At 40.3% G+C, this 18,919-nt stretch overlaps 1 protein-coding gene across 1 annotated transcript; it reads right to left on the bottom strand.

Moving 5' to 3' along the window:
- Positions 1-3,840: 3,840 nt before the first annotated feature.
- LOC6565199 (protein disconnected) lies at positions 3,841-10,470 on the bottom strand. The gene is made up of 2 exons (XM_001991217.2): positions 10,348-10,470; positions 3,841-6,134 (listed from the first exon to the last, which is right to left on the bottom strand). The coding sequence occupies exon 2, from the start codon at positions 6,089-6,091 to the stop codon at positions 4,157-4,159; it is 1,935 nt and encodes a 644-aa protein (XP_001991253.1). The 5' UTR covers positions 6,092-6,134; positions 10,348-10,470; the 3' UTR covers positions 3,841-4,156.
- Between the last annotated feature and the right edge of the window lie 8,449 nt (positions 10,471-18,919).

The following is an 18,919-nucleotide window of genomic DNA, read 5'->3' as shown; positions in this document are numbered from 1 at the left end:
CAAATTAACCGGTATGACAAACTATATAAATCTACACAAAGTCAGCTCAACTCCAGCTGCTGATACCATCAAAAAATAAAAAACAAAACAAAACAAAAACACTTTCAACCAAGCAGTGGAATTCGGAATTCGAACTTTGAAAATTTCAAATGGTAACTTTTATAATATTATGTATGTGATATATGCAATCAAGAGAGACCCAACATAATATAATTAATATAAGAATTACGCTTGAATACATCTTGCCACATTCTACTATGATACACAAATACTTTCATTATTTACTATTAATAAAATCAAATATTTTAAGTATTTAAACATCAACAACTAAAAGAACGGAAATTAACATTTTTGATTCCAATTATTGTTCCATATCCCGACAGATATTTGAAGTTTGTATTTTAGAACAGAGTTCTTGGCTGATCAGAATTCAACGTTTTTGAAATTTATGCCCATTGACCAAGTAGAACCAAGTTGAATGCACAATGGAAGCTGTTTACTGGCTCAATTCTATAGATGAGTGGCAAGATTTTGCAAGTGTCATTCGGCTGTCATAAGCCACATTGTCAGTGGCACTGGACATTGTTTAGTTGTATCTGCAGCAGGCAGTATGTAAATGAGTTTACCACATACATATACATATACATATACATATGCATATACATACATCATGCATGTATTCATAGCCGTGTCTGATGCCAAATGAATTCGTGCTGGCCAAAATTGCAAAGCAGTTGATCCTATTTCAAACGTCAAGTTAGCTCGACGTGCCGCAACATTGCGAATCTCTCTGCCTCTCACTCTCACTCGCTCTCTCTCTCTCTCTCTCTCTCTCTCTCTCTCTCTCTCTCTCTCTCTCTCTCTCTCTCTCTCTCTCTGTGTATCTCCCTTGGCATCTCCGTCTCCGTTTCCATGTACGATTGCGTGTTCGTCTCCGACTACTTGACTGTCACATCTCAATAACCCTCGAGTGGTTTTCAATTGTCTCCAAAAATAAACGCATTTGCATCCCCCCAGCGACGAAGCAGACACACACACACACACACACACACACACACACACACACCCAAAATACACACATATTCAGCACAATCGCAATCCCATTTGAAATGTTAATTTTTAACGCTTTGTAAATTTTTCTAATACTTCATAAGGCCACAAATAAAAAAATGAAAAAGAAAAAGAAAAAAGAAAACCAAAATGTGTACGGAGTGAACAAAAAATGGGATGCACGAAGCGAAACCTTTTCCGTTTGTTCCGTCGCATCGGCAAAGCACTTGAGCACAAAAGTCACCCACTAGCGGAGCAGAGCAGAGCAGAGCAGAGCAGCAGTTGCCCGCCGAGCCCGCTGCTGGCTCCAGTCTCGTGACATCATCCAATTCAAAAAACTTAAAAGTAAATAGATCCCCAGAGATGAGAGGGCAGCCATTTCACAGTGCTGTCGTTGTGGTTGCCATGCTCCGCACCACACCACCATCACCATCACCACCACCACCACCACCACCATGTGTATGTGTGTGTCTCAAGTGACAACGCTGCCAAGGATCATCTCATAATGTGGCAAGCATTTAGCTGTCTAACTGACGCGCAGACCCACAGACCCACTGACGGATTGCCTGACTCGCTCGCACGCTCACACTCTGTCCCGCTCGCTCGCTCACATATCCTTTATTATATTTCATTTTTCCCGACATGCCACCAACTCCCCCCTCGAGGCAGCACTTGACATTTTCACAGTGTTCACGCATTCATATCAATTTTGCGTTCGGGTTCGGTTTCACGCAACTATGCACGGTCCACCTTCAGTCACGGATCCCAGCAGCTCCATTCTTATATATCTTGTATTAAAACATTTTGAATTCGGCATTTGGAGACGCAGCAAATGTTCTATTCAAATGCCATTTGAGTGTCTGTCTATCTCAGATGTGTGTCTCTCTCTGTGTGTGTTTTGCTTGTTCGTGCTTGTAATCTGTACATAAGTGGCCTCAAATGCCTATCCATAACGATGATGTGATGATGATTATGATGATGATGATGTGGCTGCCATCCGACCAGTTATATAGATCAACTAAATCAACACACATATAAATATGTACATCTATATCGCTGCTCTCCCAAAAAGGTTTACAACAAACCTTTTTGAAACTCTGACTTCCAAATTGAGATTAATTTTGACGAACCAGTTTTATTTTTTTTTCTTCTCATACATAAACAAAAATTATAAAAATATTCTGAAGTTTTTTGAATAACACATTTGATGTTTAAACTAAGTGAAAATGAAGAGTTTTCTTTTTGCTGGTCATCATTTACAGTTCGAATCCTATAAATGAGTTTTAGCTCTTTTCTAAATCGCATTTTTATTGAAAATATTCTCACCTCTTTCTTAAACAATGATAATAAGCATCTTTCCTCAAGCGATATGTCAGATTAAAAAATAAATATTCTTCCTTGCAAGCAGTTGTCCACATTTTGATTGATTCTATTAATTATGGCAACCGTTGAATCGGAAGTATTTATCTAGATTATAGCGAGTATCACAAAGCCGATTTATCTTAAGCTGATTAGCTATGATAATCAGCTAGTTTTTATTGAAATCAACTCAAAACGGAAACAAATGACGGCCAAGTGGGATCCCACCATTCTTAATAGTCGGATGAGTTCATTGTAATATCGTAAACCGATAAAGTATAGCTATACTTGAGCAGCATCACCAGCCTAGTTCTGGAATAGATGTCCTTTTGCTGAGGTCAGCGTATATCTTGGAGTTGAGCGCATCGGAAGAGTCTCAAATCGGCACGATCTGTCCAAAGATGCGCTCTTAAATGAGCAACTTTTTTGCCATATTTTGAGCAATATTTACCCAAAATTAAATAATATAATTGAAGTGCAGCCATCTGTGTAACTGAAAATCATCCTCAATTTGCTTATAAATTGCGGGAATTTAATAATAATAAAAAAGAAATGAATAAATAAATCAGAAGTCATTTTATGTTAATTGTTTCTTAAAATTTGTTTGGTTTTATTGTTCAAATCAAATACCATTATCAAATACACAATGAATCTCTAAGGGAGCAAATTTGTCGATTTTCGATTTGTCGATTTGTCGATTTTCGATAGAGCAATAACATTTCTAGTACACATCGATAGATTTAGTAATCTTAAACTGAAGGGATCCAAGGAGCAGTAAATACACGGGGCGGAAACAAATGAGATATGTTTTTTTTTGTTTTCTTTTGTTTTTCTTTTTTTAATTTTATGTGTTTAGTTTTTTGTTCTGTATTTTTTTTTGTTTGTTGGGGTTTTTTCTTTTTTGTTTTGTTTTGTATATATGTATAAAGTAGTACTAATATATACCTAGTATACAATATAAAGTTAGTTACACATACAAATAGTTATTGGCTATGAAAAAAAATTGTTGCACTTAAAATTACATAATATATTATTAATATAATTTGCTTTTTAATAATATTTATAAATATCAATACTTCGTTGCACGCCGCACAGTGGCCCGAAAGAGTTTAGCATCGACTGAATAAAGCACACACTCACACACACACACACACACACACACACACACACACACACACACACACACACACACACACACACACACTCACACACACACACACACACACACACACACACACACACTCACACACACACTCACACACATGCATAAACATACTTTCCCACTTGAAGTTTCATTGAGGAACGGATTGAATACTATACACTTTGATGTCGCAATAGCTTAGATTAAAAAAAAAAAAAAAAACTTTTATATATATTTCGTATATATATATATATTTGCTATATACTATATATGTATATTTGTGTTGAGAAAAAAAAAACGGATTTTTATATATGTATATAACACAAGTACGAGTTGAAAAGCTAAGTTCGGAACTGTCAGCCAGCATTGTATATTATTCATATGATAAAATCCCAATCCAGATCAATCAGATCCTAGAAACGAGATCCTTTTTACAAATTCAATTTTGATTTCAATTACAAAAAAAAATAGGGGGAGGGGAAAACATCTAATTTATACAAGATTTGAAAGATTTTCTAATTGCCAAACTGTTTGCACGAGGATCCGGTAGGATGTGCCCGATGTGGCATCCAAAGCGAGTGGGGGGGGGGGGGAGGGGGCAGACTCTTAGACTGAGATGGCGGCATTGGTGGGCGGCATGTCGCTGTACTGCGCCGACTGCGGCGTCGTTGGCGCCGCTTGTGGCGCCTTCAAGTTGCCAATGCCGCTGATGCCGCTGCTGATGCTGCTGTTGCTGCTGCTGCTGCTGCTGCTGCCGAGCAGCATGGTGCGATAGACCTCGGATAGCAGATTCCACGGCGCAGCGACGGCAGCGCCCGACGGCGACTGTGCGGCGCTGCTTGTGGCTGCCGCCGCAGCCGCAGCGGCCGCAAGCATTTGTGTCTGCAGCAAACGGAAATGATGCTGCTCCTCCAGATCCATGCCAAAGAGCAAACCGGGCGGCGATGGCGCCAGCACATTAACCGAACTGGAGCCGCCGCAGCCGGCGCTAATCATGTGGTTAGAGTTCGGGCTCATTGCGGTTGCTGGCGAGGAGGCGACTGGAGGCGAGCAGCAGCTGGTCGGCAGGTGTTTTCGGTTGTTCTGCGGCGTCGACAAGTCGTGCGCGTGCTCGCCGTGATCACTGTGCCCCATCGACTCGCCACGACTATCGCCATCGCCGTCGCCATCGGCATCGGCATCGCCATCGGCATCCAGCTCCAGTTGCAGTTCCATTTTGATTGCGGCTGTTGCCGCCGACTCCTGCGATTTGGTGGAGTTGCAGCTGTTGTGACGCCGCCGCTTGCCGAGCAGCCGATCCATGGAGAAGCCGCTGCCGGCGCAGGGAGTTGGCGAACGCTTCATGCGATACTCGACTAGCTCCAGTTTTGACTCGGCTGCTGCTGCTGCTGCAGCTGCTGATTCCACTCGGCCCGGTTCCGGCTCCGGTTCCGATTCCGGTTCGCGACGCTTGTGCAGACTGAAGTCGAGGGGCTGCTCGGTGCTGGGCATCTCCTCGTCGTAGCTGGTGTGACTCATGCTATTGCTGGCCAGGCTCAGGCTGCAATGCAGTTCCGCATCGACATCCGCATCCGCATCCGCCTCCACATCGCTGTGACACTCCTGACTAGCTGGACTGGAGCTATTCGCATGCATGTCCACATACACATAGACACCATCATCATCGGCATCCGCATCCGCATCCACATCCGCATCGACATCCGCATCGACATCCGCGTCGACATCTGCATCGACATCCACATCCGCAAAGATGCGCTCGTGGTGCGCCCGGCCAGCGAGCAGGCCAAGATTATGCAAGCCAGACTGGCCGGCGAACATGGCATGAGCTGCAGCCGCCGCCGGTCCATAATGATGCGGATGGTGTGGATGATGCGGATGATGTGGATGGTGTGGATGGTGTGGATGCGACGGCGGCAACAGACCCGGAAACGCAGCGGCAGCTGCAGCAGCCGCCGGAAACACGGGAAACTGTTGAGCGGTGCGTCCGTCATGCGGCGAAATCTTGCGGCGAATGTGCGGCGAATGCAGCTTGGGATTGGGATTGGCGCTGTGACGATTGCGCGATCGTCGCGAACTGAACACCATGTTGCAGCCATCGACGGTGCACTTGTGCATCTCGCGCAGATGCACCGCCGAAAAGTGGATCTTGAGCGCACCCTTGTCGCAGAAGGTCTTGAAGCAGATCGAGCACTGGACGCGCTTCTTACCCGTCGCCGGATTGATGAATTGACCAGCCAAGTTGATCGGTGGCGAGCCCCAGCGCTTTGGCTTCGAGCTTGAGTGCGAATTTGTGTTCACTTTGTTCACGCCACCAGTTCCACACCCACTTCCAGTTCCACTTCCAGTTGCCGTTCCATTTGTAGCAGCAGCTCCAGTTGCGTCCGGTGAACTGGCTGGCGACTTGGCGCCGATATGCGAATGGACATGGGCATGGGCGTGGGCGTGGGCATGGGGATGGGGCAGGGCATGGGCATGGGGATGAACATGCGGGTGTCCCAGCAGATAAGCGGGCGACATAAACGTGTTCATAATGTGCTCCATTGTGGCGGTGGCGGTGGCGACGGCGGTGGCCTTGGTTCGAGTGCTGCAATTATAAATGGAGAGAGAACAGTTGTCAACTCTGTTGGAGATCAAGCGTATTGCTAACAGATAAGTTACTAGAAGAGACACAAACACAGATACACTCAGAGAAAAGCCAGAGCTAGTTGTTCTTGTTGCTAGCAATACCATTTTTCTTCAAATTAGAAAAGCTCAACAATTCAAAAAATATTATTTTTTTGTTCTTTTTCTTTTTTTTGAGAAATATTTTCGATTATTAAGAAACACATTTCGAATCCTTTCTAAAATAATATTCGAGTTTAGCTAGAATCAAATTAAATGCATTTAAAAACCAACTAAAATCTTAAAATTCTCATGTTTATTAAAAAATACAATTCAATTTTGGAGTTGCTTTGCAAATGAGCCATATTATTTCCCTGTCTCTCTGACAGTTGACAGCTGAATTTATTTGTAGACCGTAGATATATGCAAAGCATAACTATATCTGGCAATATATATATATATATATATATATATATATATATATATATATATGAATATTAAGTGTTCGATTTGATGAACCAGTTGAGAATCTGGGCTGATTATTCTACAGCGGCTCAGCGAGATACAAGTGTATCTTTTTGACGGCAATCTTCAGATACATTTGCACAGATACAGATACGCAATGGTGATTTGATTTGAGGATTGGTAACACAAATATTTACCAGTTGCAAACGCATTCAACGAGATACAAGCAATATATAAATTCAGCATTTATTTTTGCCGTCGGCAGCGTAAACACTTTCTCCACTCGCTGCAACATCGATTCAACTGCAACTGTTCTATTCAAAACAAAAAATAAAAACCAAAAACAAAAAACAAACAAAAAACACAACAACAAAACAACAACAACAAAATAATAACAACAAAACAAGTGTCGTGCTGATTTTGTCCTCAATTGGCCCTCCAAAAACTATTCGCATCTATCGTCAGTGGTGTCAACTGGCAACTGGCAACTGGCAACGGGCAACGGGCAACTGGCAACGGGCAACGGGCAACGGGCAACTGGCAACTGTCAAGGATGTCAATCAAGTCTGTCTATCGGGGAGCCGGAAAAGGGGATTGTGGATTGTGGATGGGGAGACTTGAATGGCTTGAATGGCTTGCAGGTCAAGGCAAAATTCTAATCAGAAACTAATAAAGTCTCCCTCAGTGTGTGTGTGTGTAGGGTAAATTGTTGGTTGGAGGGTGGCAAAAGTTGCTCAAGTTTTTGCGACTTTTGCGTTATCATCGTTGAACATTTGTGCCCCAGTCTGTCTCTCTCTCTCCCTCTCTCTCACTCTCTCTGTCGCAGCAGCCGGACCAGTTCAGATGACAGCAGCAAGCATTCCAATTACAGATTTCAAATCAAATCTGCTGCGCAAATCTGCTGCGACGAGCGCACAGTGGGTCAAAATCAGTGTCCAATTAAAATATGAGATGCATTATGAAAACATCAACATAATGCAATTCGCGATCAACTCCGATCAACTTTGATCAATTACTATTTGATTTAATATGGCTGACAGCCTAACTGGTTTCCCCTCTGGCCAATTGCTGATGATTTGGCAACGGATCGAAAGCAGTTGATTGCATTACTTACTAAATTAGAATATTCATTTTTTTGGATATATCCATTAGCAGCACCAGCACCACTGTATGCTGTCCGACTGGCATCGACTGGCTAATGAGTGGAAGCTTGGAGAGCGGGCAGGCCAAGAGGCGGTCAACTACTCGCTGGGTATCTGACGGTATATGACACACTAGATTCGATGGATTAGACCAGTCCAAAAGCTGTCTTTTCAAGCATACGAAACGACAACAACAAAAATGTATGTGTCCCACTAGAAACCACCGTCCACCGTCCACCGTCCACCGTCCGTCGTCCGTCGTCTGTCGCCTTTAGAACATTTATACTCATTTGCTTGGCCAAAATCTTTACAGCTTTTTTGGCTGTTTGGGGCCCCCATTAAAACCGCAAAGATGATGATGACGACGACGACGACATCGACGATGGCAACATGCGGTGATCGGCAGCTAGTCCAAGTGGCTTTTTATTGTTGTTGCCGTGTTTTTTACCGCCTGCCCCGCTTGCCCCACCGCTGCCCCGCGTGCCGCGCGCTACTGTAATTGTGACTGACGAGCGACGCAAAATTGATGGCCAAAGTGTTGCGGCGACGAGGTGCCACGAACTGGGCGATGGGGAAGGGGTGGGGGAAGGGGAAGGGGAAGGGGGAGTGGGACACCCGAGATGGGGACAATTGTTAGCGGTCTCCTCATGTTCACCCCTCCCCCTCCCCCCACGCCATCACCCTTGCCTCTCTCTCTCTGTCTATCTCCCTCTCTTTCTGTTAATCTCTCTCGCTATCATTTGGAAATAATCTTAAGTGTGCAACAAACACATGCGCAAATGACAGCAAAATAAGTATGCACACACACACACGCACACACACACACACACACACACACACACACACACACACACACACACACACACACACACAGACACTTGCATACACTCAGAAAAAAAAGAAAGAAAAAATGAAAAACTACAAAGAATTTAAGAAAAACTATGTCTAAAAATGGCAAAGGCTCGTCCCAAGTCGACAATCCCAAAAGTTTGCGGTTTTCTTTGTATTTCTTAGAATAAGTTTCATATCATTTAGGAAATGCATTAGAAAAATCCTTTAGAAAATTTAAAAAAATAAGTTTTATATTCGAGTTAAGCTGTTATCTGTGATCTGTGGTCTGTCATCTGCTCAGTGGGAAGTCATTCCACGTCCGAGCCAGGAAATAAATTCTCTTCTAAAATGTATTAATGAACAATAAAACAACAGCAGAAAAATGGAGGAAGAAAAAACACTCTGAAAACTAGAAATAGTTTGCCCTAATTTTCGAAAATTGAGTCCTGAAATTGAGAATAGGGAAATCCTGAGAAATTACACTTGCTGAACAACAAAGTGAATTATTATTGGCGCCAAAAGTGCATCGAATTTAATCTGAGTGTATATTTTGTATATAAATCTAGTTTGGTCAGCCTGAAAGAATGCATGAAAACAGCATGAAAAGTCACCTTATATATATACATAATGAATAGTACAAATTGCAAATGAATATTTGATTTGAGGAGAGACAGCCCTAAGACAAGACAGGAGCATATTTGGTCAGTAAGATCAGACAAAGCTTAAACTGTTTACTGCTATGCTGGTAAGCAGATAACTGGCAAGTAAGCTGGCTGGCTGGCTGGCTGGCTGGCTGGCTGGTGCACAGTGGGGCAAAACAAAGAATAGAAAGCTGATTTATAGCGATTTGCGCTGCCTGCTTAAGATTAGTTCAAAACTCTTTTTATGGCATGGGCTCATTAGAAATGATTGTAACTATAACGACAACAACAACAACAACAAATGTGTAATGCAACTGTGTGTGTGTGTGTGTGTGTGTGTGTGTGTGTGTGTGTACATGTGGTAATTATTTTTGTCAAACGGCTTAAACGTCTTAAAATACGAAAGCAACAACCAGCAAAAAAAAAGAAAAAAAAAGAAAAAAACCAATCACAAGTTTTGATGGCCAGCGCGTCGAATGTGTTTTGTTTGCTTTTGTTGTTGTTGTTATTATTGTTGCTGTTGTTGTTGTTGTTGTTGTGTTTTGTATTTTTTTATTATCGGCATGTTGAAAGTCACAAATTCCAAGAGTTGACGAGAAACGACAACAACTCCTGTTTATCGTTTATCGTTGTTGCTGCTGCTGTTGGTTGTTGCTGTTGGTACACATTATAATAAGCAGCGGACGGACAAGCAACAGAAACAGCAGCAGCAGCAGCAGCAGCAGCAGCAACATCGACAACAACAATAGCAACAGCAACAGCAACAACAATTGGAGGAGCAATGAACGGACAAGAGAGGCTGACAATGATAATAATGATGATGGTAATGATGCTGATGCTGATGCTGATGCTGATCTATGGTCTCTTGGTCTCTTGGTCTCTTGGTCTCTACTCGGGGCTAGTGCTGAGCCTCGCATTTGTATCTTGAATTGTATCTCAAGCAACATTGAAAACGACCAAAATCTTTATTACAAGTTTCGGCTTTTCGCAAGAAATTTGTTAAACATAATTGTATTTTTTGTTTTTTTTTTTTTTTTTTTTGCCACTCCCGATGCCGACGGTAAATTAACAAAAAAAAAAAAAAATAAACTCGTATAAAATGTTGGAATTTACTTACAATTTGGTGTCCGTTTAATAAATTTTAAACAATTATTTTGTAGGCGTTGATTTGTTGGGTTGATTATTGTTTCAAGATGTCACCAAAAAAATTTCAATTAGCTGCACATATTTTTGTGAATTTCTGCTTTTTCTCTGATTTTTGATTTATTTTATTTGGTTTTTATTCAAGTGGCAAGTGTTGCTTTGATATTTTTGATATTTTTGTTGTTGCTGTTGTTGTTGTTGTTGCACAAACGCGACGGCAATTTAAACAAATTTCACGCACACAAATAAACGGAAACGCGCAAAACGAAGTAACAGTTATTTGAGTGACGGTGACTGTGACGGTGACTGTGACTGTGACTGTGACGGTGACTGTGACTGCGACAAATAGCAGAAGCAGCAGAAGCGGCAGCAGCAGCAACACCAAAAGAGATCCACTTCTTTGAAAGTCGTGGGTGACACTGATTGTCGTGCGGCTGCGAGCAGAAAAAATGTAACGACGACGACGACGACGACGACAGCGACGACAAATGCGACAGCGACAGCGACAAGAGCAGAGCCAGCGGCAGCAACACACAAACGCGCACACACACAGAGAGACACACACACACACACAGAGAGAGACACACACGCACAGAGCGACTGCGACTGCGGGGTGGGTGACACTTTTCTCTCGCAGCGACGGCAACGAGGCAGCAGCGAGGCAGACACGCAGCAGCGGACAAGTTCAACGTAACTGCCCCACAAATGTCTACCTGAAACGCAGCCAGCCAACGGGCGAGCGAGCGCTGTCTCTGTGTGCGTCTGTGTGTGTGTGTGTCTGTGTCTGTGTGAGAGCAGAGAGGCGAGAAACGAAGCTGCTTCTTGCGCTATTGGAATTGGCCTGCAGTTGTAGTTGTAGTTGTAGGAGTTTATGTGTATGCACACACACACACACACACACACATGTGTGCTTAGTCTGTGTCACATTGTTGTCGTCGTTGGGTCATCACACACACACACACACACACACACGCAAATAAATGCGACAGCGCTATTGGTATGAGCATCTCTCTCAGTCGCACTTGTGTGGCTTACACATGCCGAGTTTACGACTCGCTGTCGGTTAAGCAGTGCACAGTCAAAGAGAAACACGTCTCTCTCTTTGCATCTTTTTTTTGGTTCTCGCTCTTGCATTATTATTATCATTATTATTATTCGTAAATGTTAATTAGCAGTAAATCGCCGTTGCTGACGTTTACCGTTTGCATTTTCAAAATTAATTTCATATGCTGTCAAATTGTGACATTTATGCAAGTAGTGCACAGATTAAGAGAGCAATTCAATGCTGGTCGCGTGGGCGTCTCACATACACACACACACACACACACGTACAGCCATACAGGCATATACATATGGGCATGGACAGTTGTGGTCGTGCGAGCAGCGCAAGGGATATTTTTCGGCTATTGCCGGCTCACTCGCACATTGTCGTCGCAGTGGACGAGTGGTTGACATGCGACGTATTTGTGTTTGCTGACTGAGCGAGCAAGCGAGCGAGCGAGCGAGCGAACGAACGAGCGACGACCACTCGCACACATAGACACACACAGACACACATACACCTGCATGCTCACGCACCTTTCAGCTGTGGCTCACTCTCCCGCAGCCGACAGCGTCAAAGCTGTGTCATTTGCTCGCTCGCCAACCAAAGAGCGCCAGTGCGCTCTCTCTCTCTCTCTCTCTCTCTTTCTGTATATATGTGTGTGTGTGCGTGTGTGTGTATGCGTGTGCGAGTGTCGCACCATTAGCCAGTCCGCGTGTGACAGAGCTAAAGCGAGTCGGCCCCCTCATTTGTACGAATGAAATGGCAATGGGCAGCCAATTCGTCGTTGTCGCTGCTTATTGTCGCTGGTGCTCTAGCGACGGCAGCGACGTCGACTGCAGCAGCGCTGTTGAGTGCTTCAGAATAGCCGTCGCTTTGTGTTCGTCTCATTATATGCTGTGTGTATGTGTGTGTGTGTGTGTGTTGGGGAGGGGGGGTTATTGTAATAATGTTGTTGTTGTTGTTGTAACATTTTTTGCTCGTTCTTTTCAAAATTTTTGTCATTTGATTTCTTGTCCACTGCGCTGCGCTTAGACGAAGGGGGCGGCAGCGACTGAGAACCGAGTGTGGAGACCAAAGACCAAAGAGTGGAGAGCGGAGAGCGGAGAGTGTGTGTCCGTCTCTTTTTAGTAAACACCAATGAATGGCCTGCCCGACTGTGACTGTGTGTGTGTCCTTTTGAGAGTGCCTCTCTATGTCTGTGTGTGTGTGTGTGTGTGTGTGTTGGTGAGCACACCTCTCGCTTGCTGCAAACAGCGACGGCTGCGACGACTTTACTGCTTTACTGGCTATGCGATTGCGCCACAAATCTATGTGTGTGTGTGTGTGTGTCAGCGTGTGTGTGTGTGTGTGTGTGCCATTGGTGTCACATGAAACGACACATTAACATGGGGGCGATTTTTCCTGTCTCCTGCACCAATAGTATTTGAGCACCGCTCTGGTGACAAAGGCACCCAACCCCGACCACATTTCTTGCCACGAAACTGATTTTGCAGCTGCTGCTGCTGCTGTTGCTGTTGCTGTTGCTGCTGCTTCTGCTGCTGCTGATTCTGCTGCTGCTGTTTCTTCTTCTTCTTCTTGTGCTTCTTCTTCTTGCTGCTACTTTTTATGTTATTTTGATTTTTTCCTTGCCTCGCTGCTTATATAAAACAAACGCTTTGTTCTACGTACATATGTACACTGTACATACACAGCTGAGTTATATATATATACATTTATATAGGTACATATATAAAGCTGTGTACTTGATAGCTATCTCAACACACACATGTGTGTGTGTGTGTGTAAATGTTGCATAAGTGTCTACATTTGTATTACAACAGAGTTTCTGTTGCTGTTTTCGCTCATGTATTAAATTAAGACCACAGCCAAGTGTCATAAAAGGCAGCGACACCTTGACGGACTCCCTGCTTGAGAGTCCATATGAAAACACTTTAAGATTGGATGGATTCAATTTAAAGACTTCCTCAGCAAAATGCTCACAAAAAACGACGACTAAATTTCGATATTAATTGTCTTGAAATCAGCATAATTTATGGTCTGATGGAATTGTTTCTGATCTGGTTCTTCCCCATTCTTGTAATAAATATTAAACCATTTAAATTGCCCAGATTTATAGTCTACTTTATTTTATTATTAATTTCACTTCACTTCTCATTTTAAATAGTTGAAATTGTAACTTTAAGTTGAATTTTATATTTCATTTCATCATCAAATAAATAAAATTCAAATCAATCCTTAAAAATATAAAACCGTTGATCATTAGACGAACTCTAAAGGAAGTCACCAGCGATATATATTTCATCCATATATAGGATATATATATCATATTATTTTTATTATTATATACAATAATTTTGTGAAATGTCTATGCAAATGGGGTTTATCGATTTACTCTTCGACGATTGTTTAACATTCGGATAAAGTTGCTTTAATCCATTCAGAAGAGTCTGAAGAATTTGCTCAAAGTTACAGTTAAAAATGAAATATTTCATCGGCTGTTGATGCTGATCAAGAATATATATGCTTTACGCCACTTGGCTATTTTATTCCATATTCATTCCTTTTTTATCCTTTGCACCCAATCCTATTGAAAAGTCCAAGTGAATTGATCAGTGTAAAATCCATCGAAGACTGGAAATCAGATGAAACATGAATCTTTTAACATAAAGTTACACTCAAGCTAAGACTATTTAGCTCAGTAAATTATTTAATTAGTTGCCAAAATTGAACTTGGAATTAACTCCCCTCAGATTCCAAAGGACAGATGAGTAATATATATAAAATATATAGATATACATATTAATTAATTAATTAATTCGACTTAAGCATAATTATAATTATATATTCACTTATATTTCTATTAAATAAAAATATGATTTAGCATTGTTTAGTTAGTCAACAGTCAACAATTAAAAAGTTAAATGTTAAATTACACAATATCAAAATCATTAATTGTATTATATTTTTTGCCTTTTCTTAAATTCAGATCCAAAAACTATCTAAATTGAACACAAAAAGGTATTCGAATCGAAATAAAGTATTTAGTTATCTTAAAAATAATATTAAACATAATATTTTGTTTAATAAAAGCTGTTCACAAGCTGCTTAACTTAATGAAAACTAATAAATCCATTCTGGTCAAGATATTCTCGTCTTTATATATTTAGATGATGTTGGTTGATTTGCTATAACCAGTTAAACATAGTATAATAAAATCTATATTAAATTTTGCCAGAAAAATCGATTTTCACAATTTTTGAAGATAAGGGCTAATAATTGGTGAATATAACTTGATATAGTATTTATGAAGTGTGAAATTGCTGGCATCTTTGTAGTCCTAGTCGAGCCATCTTTTATAGCAATTGTAAAAAGATCTCATAGATAAAGGCAATTTAATATTCCAACTGTGAACACTGCTAAATTACTGCAAATATAGCAACGGTCTCATTTCTCTGTTGGAATTCATGTGAATCAATTAAAGAGGATGCTTATTTAAATATAAATAATATTTAGACAATTTTCAAACAATTGTTTACTGAACTGCTCCTCCTCTTCCAGTGACAAATCAAACCAAATTAAATAATATTAAAATATTTTCAAGAGCCCCAAATTGCCCCCAAATTGAGCAGAGTAGTTTAATGCAACAACAAAGTTGCATTTACGATACACCGACAAATATTTATCTTTACGGCTAATTTTCTTTGCCAGCAGTTTTCTATTACAATTACGAGATATTTGCAAAGATATTTGTTAAACATGAGTTGAGAGTTACAGTTGCATACAGTGAATCAACTCATTAAGGAATCGATAATCTCAGCTGTTGGTTGATCAAGCCTTCAAGATTTTGCTGTGTCCTTACAGGAACTGATTGGCAAGGAGCAACTGGGATTTGAAGCTTTGCATAGGAAAGGAAACCTTTTATTTATTTATTTAATCTAATGTGGACTAAAAAGCGTTCACAACTTAAAACAAATAAATAAATAAAATATAAATTAAATTAAATGACATGCAGTGATTTTTTTATTATTGTTATTATTATTATTATTTTTATTATTATTTTTATTATTATTATTATTATTATTATTATTATTATTATTATTATTATTATTATTATTATTATTATTATTATTATTATTATTATTATTATTATTATTATTATTATTTTTATTATTATTATTATTTTGATTCATGCACAGCGACCTATCAGATCTGTTGTTCGCCCAGGGTATATTATCCTTTCCTAGCAAAGGCGACACAATCTGCTAGGATGTGTCTTGAGGACTCATCTCGTTTTTACAAAACCAGGAATAGGTCGCGACCAAAAATACCCAGTTTAGACAGGTGATTTCTTAGTCTGCAGTGCCTATTCTTTCCCATGGTTATTCCCTGCTTTTATATATATATAATTAGTGCAACTTGACTTGAGTTTATTTGAAATTTAAATTGAAAAAATATATGTTAAGTATTAAAAGTTATGAAGGTGTAACATTTATGGGAAACTTGGAATTATTTTGAAAAACATGAATAAAATCAGCAAAGTTAACGCGTAAAATCAAATGAAATTTTTAATAAATTAAGAAGCACTTTTTAATCTATATAAAATTCCAATCTAACTTTTTAGATATGCAAAGTGTTCAATTTTCTTCAGTCTGTTTCGGATTGAAGTCAATCAGTACTTAAGTACACATATTCGATTGAAAATCATTCAGATCGTGTGCGAGACGAAAATCATCCTGAACTTTTGTCCATTGACAGTGAAATTTGATTTGGTTTTGTCTCTTGAGTTGATGGTGTTTACACAATCAAAAGGTCGTCAAGTCAAATCCCAAATGCGAGACGGATTGGGAACTAAAGGTGGCTATTAGGGGACAAATGAAAAAATCTTCTATTAGCAGTCAACACTTTCGTTTCTTTCCTTTCACTACATTTATATATATATATATATATGTGTGTATATATATTGTTGTTTTTTTTTTTGTTATTTTCGATTTTTTTACTCTGCCTTTTTTTTTTTGGTTTTTTGTTTTGTGTGTGTGTGCAGCGAAATGCTTTCATTAATCAAAAATTGCCTTTATTCAGTTGAGATAAATAATTGCTATCTTATTATGCCGATTGTCGTTGCTGTCGCCGCCGCCGTCCACAATCCTCCGTCCCCTGTCCCTTGTACGCTGTCCGCTGTCCGCTGTCCGCTGTCCGCTGTCCGCTGTCCCCTTGTCGATGTCGAAGTTCTTTATAAACACGGCACCCTTTGTGAATACTGCACGAATCAAAATCGAAATCCATCAATCATTTTTCACACTTGGCCCAGCGTCAAGTGAGAGACCGCCGAGGCCCTGTGGAGTGCACAGCTCAGATATAGCCACAGCCACAGCTACAGCTACAGCTACAAACACAGATTCAGATACACTATTTATTTGTATATATATATACAGTATCTGTATCTGTATCTGTATCTGTACTGGTACACGTACTCGTACATACAGCATGACTATATTTCTTGAACCAATGCCGGACATTGCTTTTCGTATCGAATCCAAGTTCGAGTTCGAGTCGGAGTCTGAGTCTGAGTCGGAGTCTGAGGCGAAGTCCGAATTCGAGTTCGAGCCATCGATTCTGCTTGACTTCGTTTCAATAAATCGTTTTAGATTTTAAAAATACCATTTACGCCGACACAAATGATATTAAAAAACCATTAATAATATCAGCTCCGCGTCGATTAAATATATACCCTTGCCGTGGGTCTTCTCATTTTGCCGTTAACTGTGCGACTGTGACACTGATGGAGATGTCTCCGGCCTTAATCAGCATCACTAGCCGATTTAGATATAGCCATGTTTGGCTATCTCTATTTCTATCTCTATCTCTATTTCAAACTCTATTTCTATCTCTATTTCTATCTCTATTTCTAACTCTATTTCTATCTCTATTTCTATCTCTATTTCTTCTCTGTCTCAGTCTTTTTAGTCTTTACGATCACCACAATTTATTTGATTGCGTTTATTTAAATATTTAAATGAACAAAATAGTTGTCTTGTGTGTTTATCAATTATATACAAACGTTTTCCCTTTGATATCAATATGAATCATTAACGAAATGAGGATGATGGAGCAGCTGGACATCGCTCTGCAAGTGTATGTATTCTTCGACTTGGAAAATATTGTTGTTCTTACTTGTTGTTTTCCTATGATACACCCAATGAACTGGTGCATGATGCTTGGTGCATGGTGCATGGTGTATGGTGCCTGGTGCCCCTAGGCCTGTGCCCGCCCTCGCCCCGAGCTGGCATCTAGGCAAAGACAGAGCGGCAAAGGCCATGGGAAGCCAGCCTCAGCCTCAGCCTCAACATCAGCCTCAGCATCAGCATCAACATCAACATCAGCCCCAGAAAGCAGCCATAGACAAAGGCGTCACAACATCTCACGTTTAATTACATTTTGGGAACAGTCGCAGGCCGTTGTACAGTCTCTGGCCACGCCCCGTTTGGCTGGGAGCGAATCAGTTTTTTTTCTTCTGATTTTTGTTTATTTATCGAATTTAATTATATCATAAAAAATACACAATTTGTATAAGCTTAGTCCAAGAGAAACATTTAAGAACGAGCTCAAATATATATGCCACTCGATACAGATACTTTTTCATTTAATCAGCATACGAATAACTAAATATATGCTTTTATTCATCAATAAATCATAGCTAGTAAGTTAACTGAAGCAACTCTGTATTATCGCGACAAATATGATAACAAAATCTGTACTCAAAAGTAAATAAATTATAAAAACTCGTCAGATCTTTGGAAATAAAAGTTGTTTAACAAGTTGATGAAAATTAAAGTTAATCAGCTATTTTTATTGAATATATTCGAATCGAAAGATCTGCAGAGTTTATTATGTGCTCAGCTTTGAGATTGATAACCTCAGATCAGATGCTAATTTCGTCCGATGTTTTAATTTCAAACCCAACTTACAAAAAGAAGATAATCGTTTTGATCAAATATAATATATTTGTCGCAAGTGCAGCGATTTGTATGTTTAAATGTAATATTATTTTGTATATAAATATCTTAGTTGATGTTAAAAAATAATTAATGCATGGACTTAAAGCTATATCTATGGCAGATTGAAATTTCCTGTGTGCAATTTCGAATTCAGAATTCAGCATCCAGAATGGTTTCGATTTCACTTAGCTCAAAAAGTTTATTTGGGGGTAGGTTATCTAATTCAAGCTGGCTTGGACTCTTAAGGCCAAATATTGATTTTGCAGCTGGATGGTTAAAGAGTTGCTTAAGCTGCGAATGAAAATCATAATTCCTTGTCAGCATCCAGCGACTTTGCATCAATGTCAAACTCATGGCCATCATCCAAAATGGATGAGATTTGTTTACACGGATGATGTGCGTATGTATGTATGTTTCTATGTGTGTATGGGTGTATTTATGGGTGTTTTGTGGGTGCCTGATATATGCGGAGTAGGCAGAGAGCCATCAAAAAATGAAAACCCATC

Source organism: Drosophila grimshawi, unplaced genomic scaffold (assembly GCF_018153295.1).
Source record: "Drosophila grimshawi isolate 15287-2541.00 unplaced genomic scaffold, ASM1815329v1 contig_848, whole genome shotgun sequence".
Lineage (NCBI taxonomy): Eukaryota > Metazoa > Arthropoda > Insecta > Diptera > Drosophilidae > Drosophila > Drosophila grimshawi.
The sequence above is the reverse complement of the archived record's forward strand: the minus strand, read 5'-3'. Positions and strand labels throughout refer to the sequence as shown.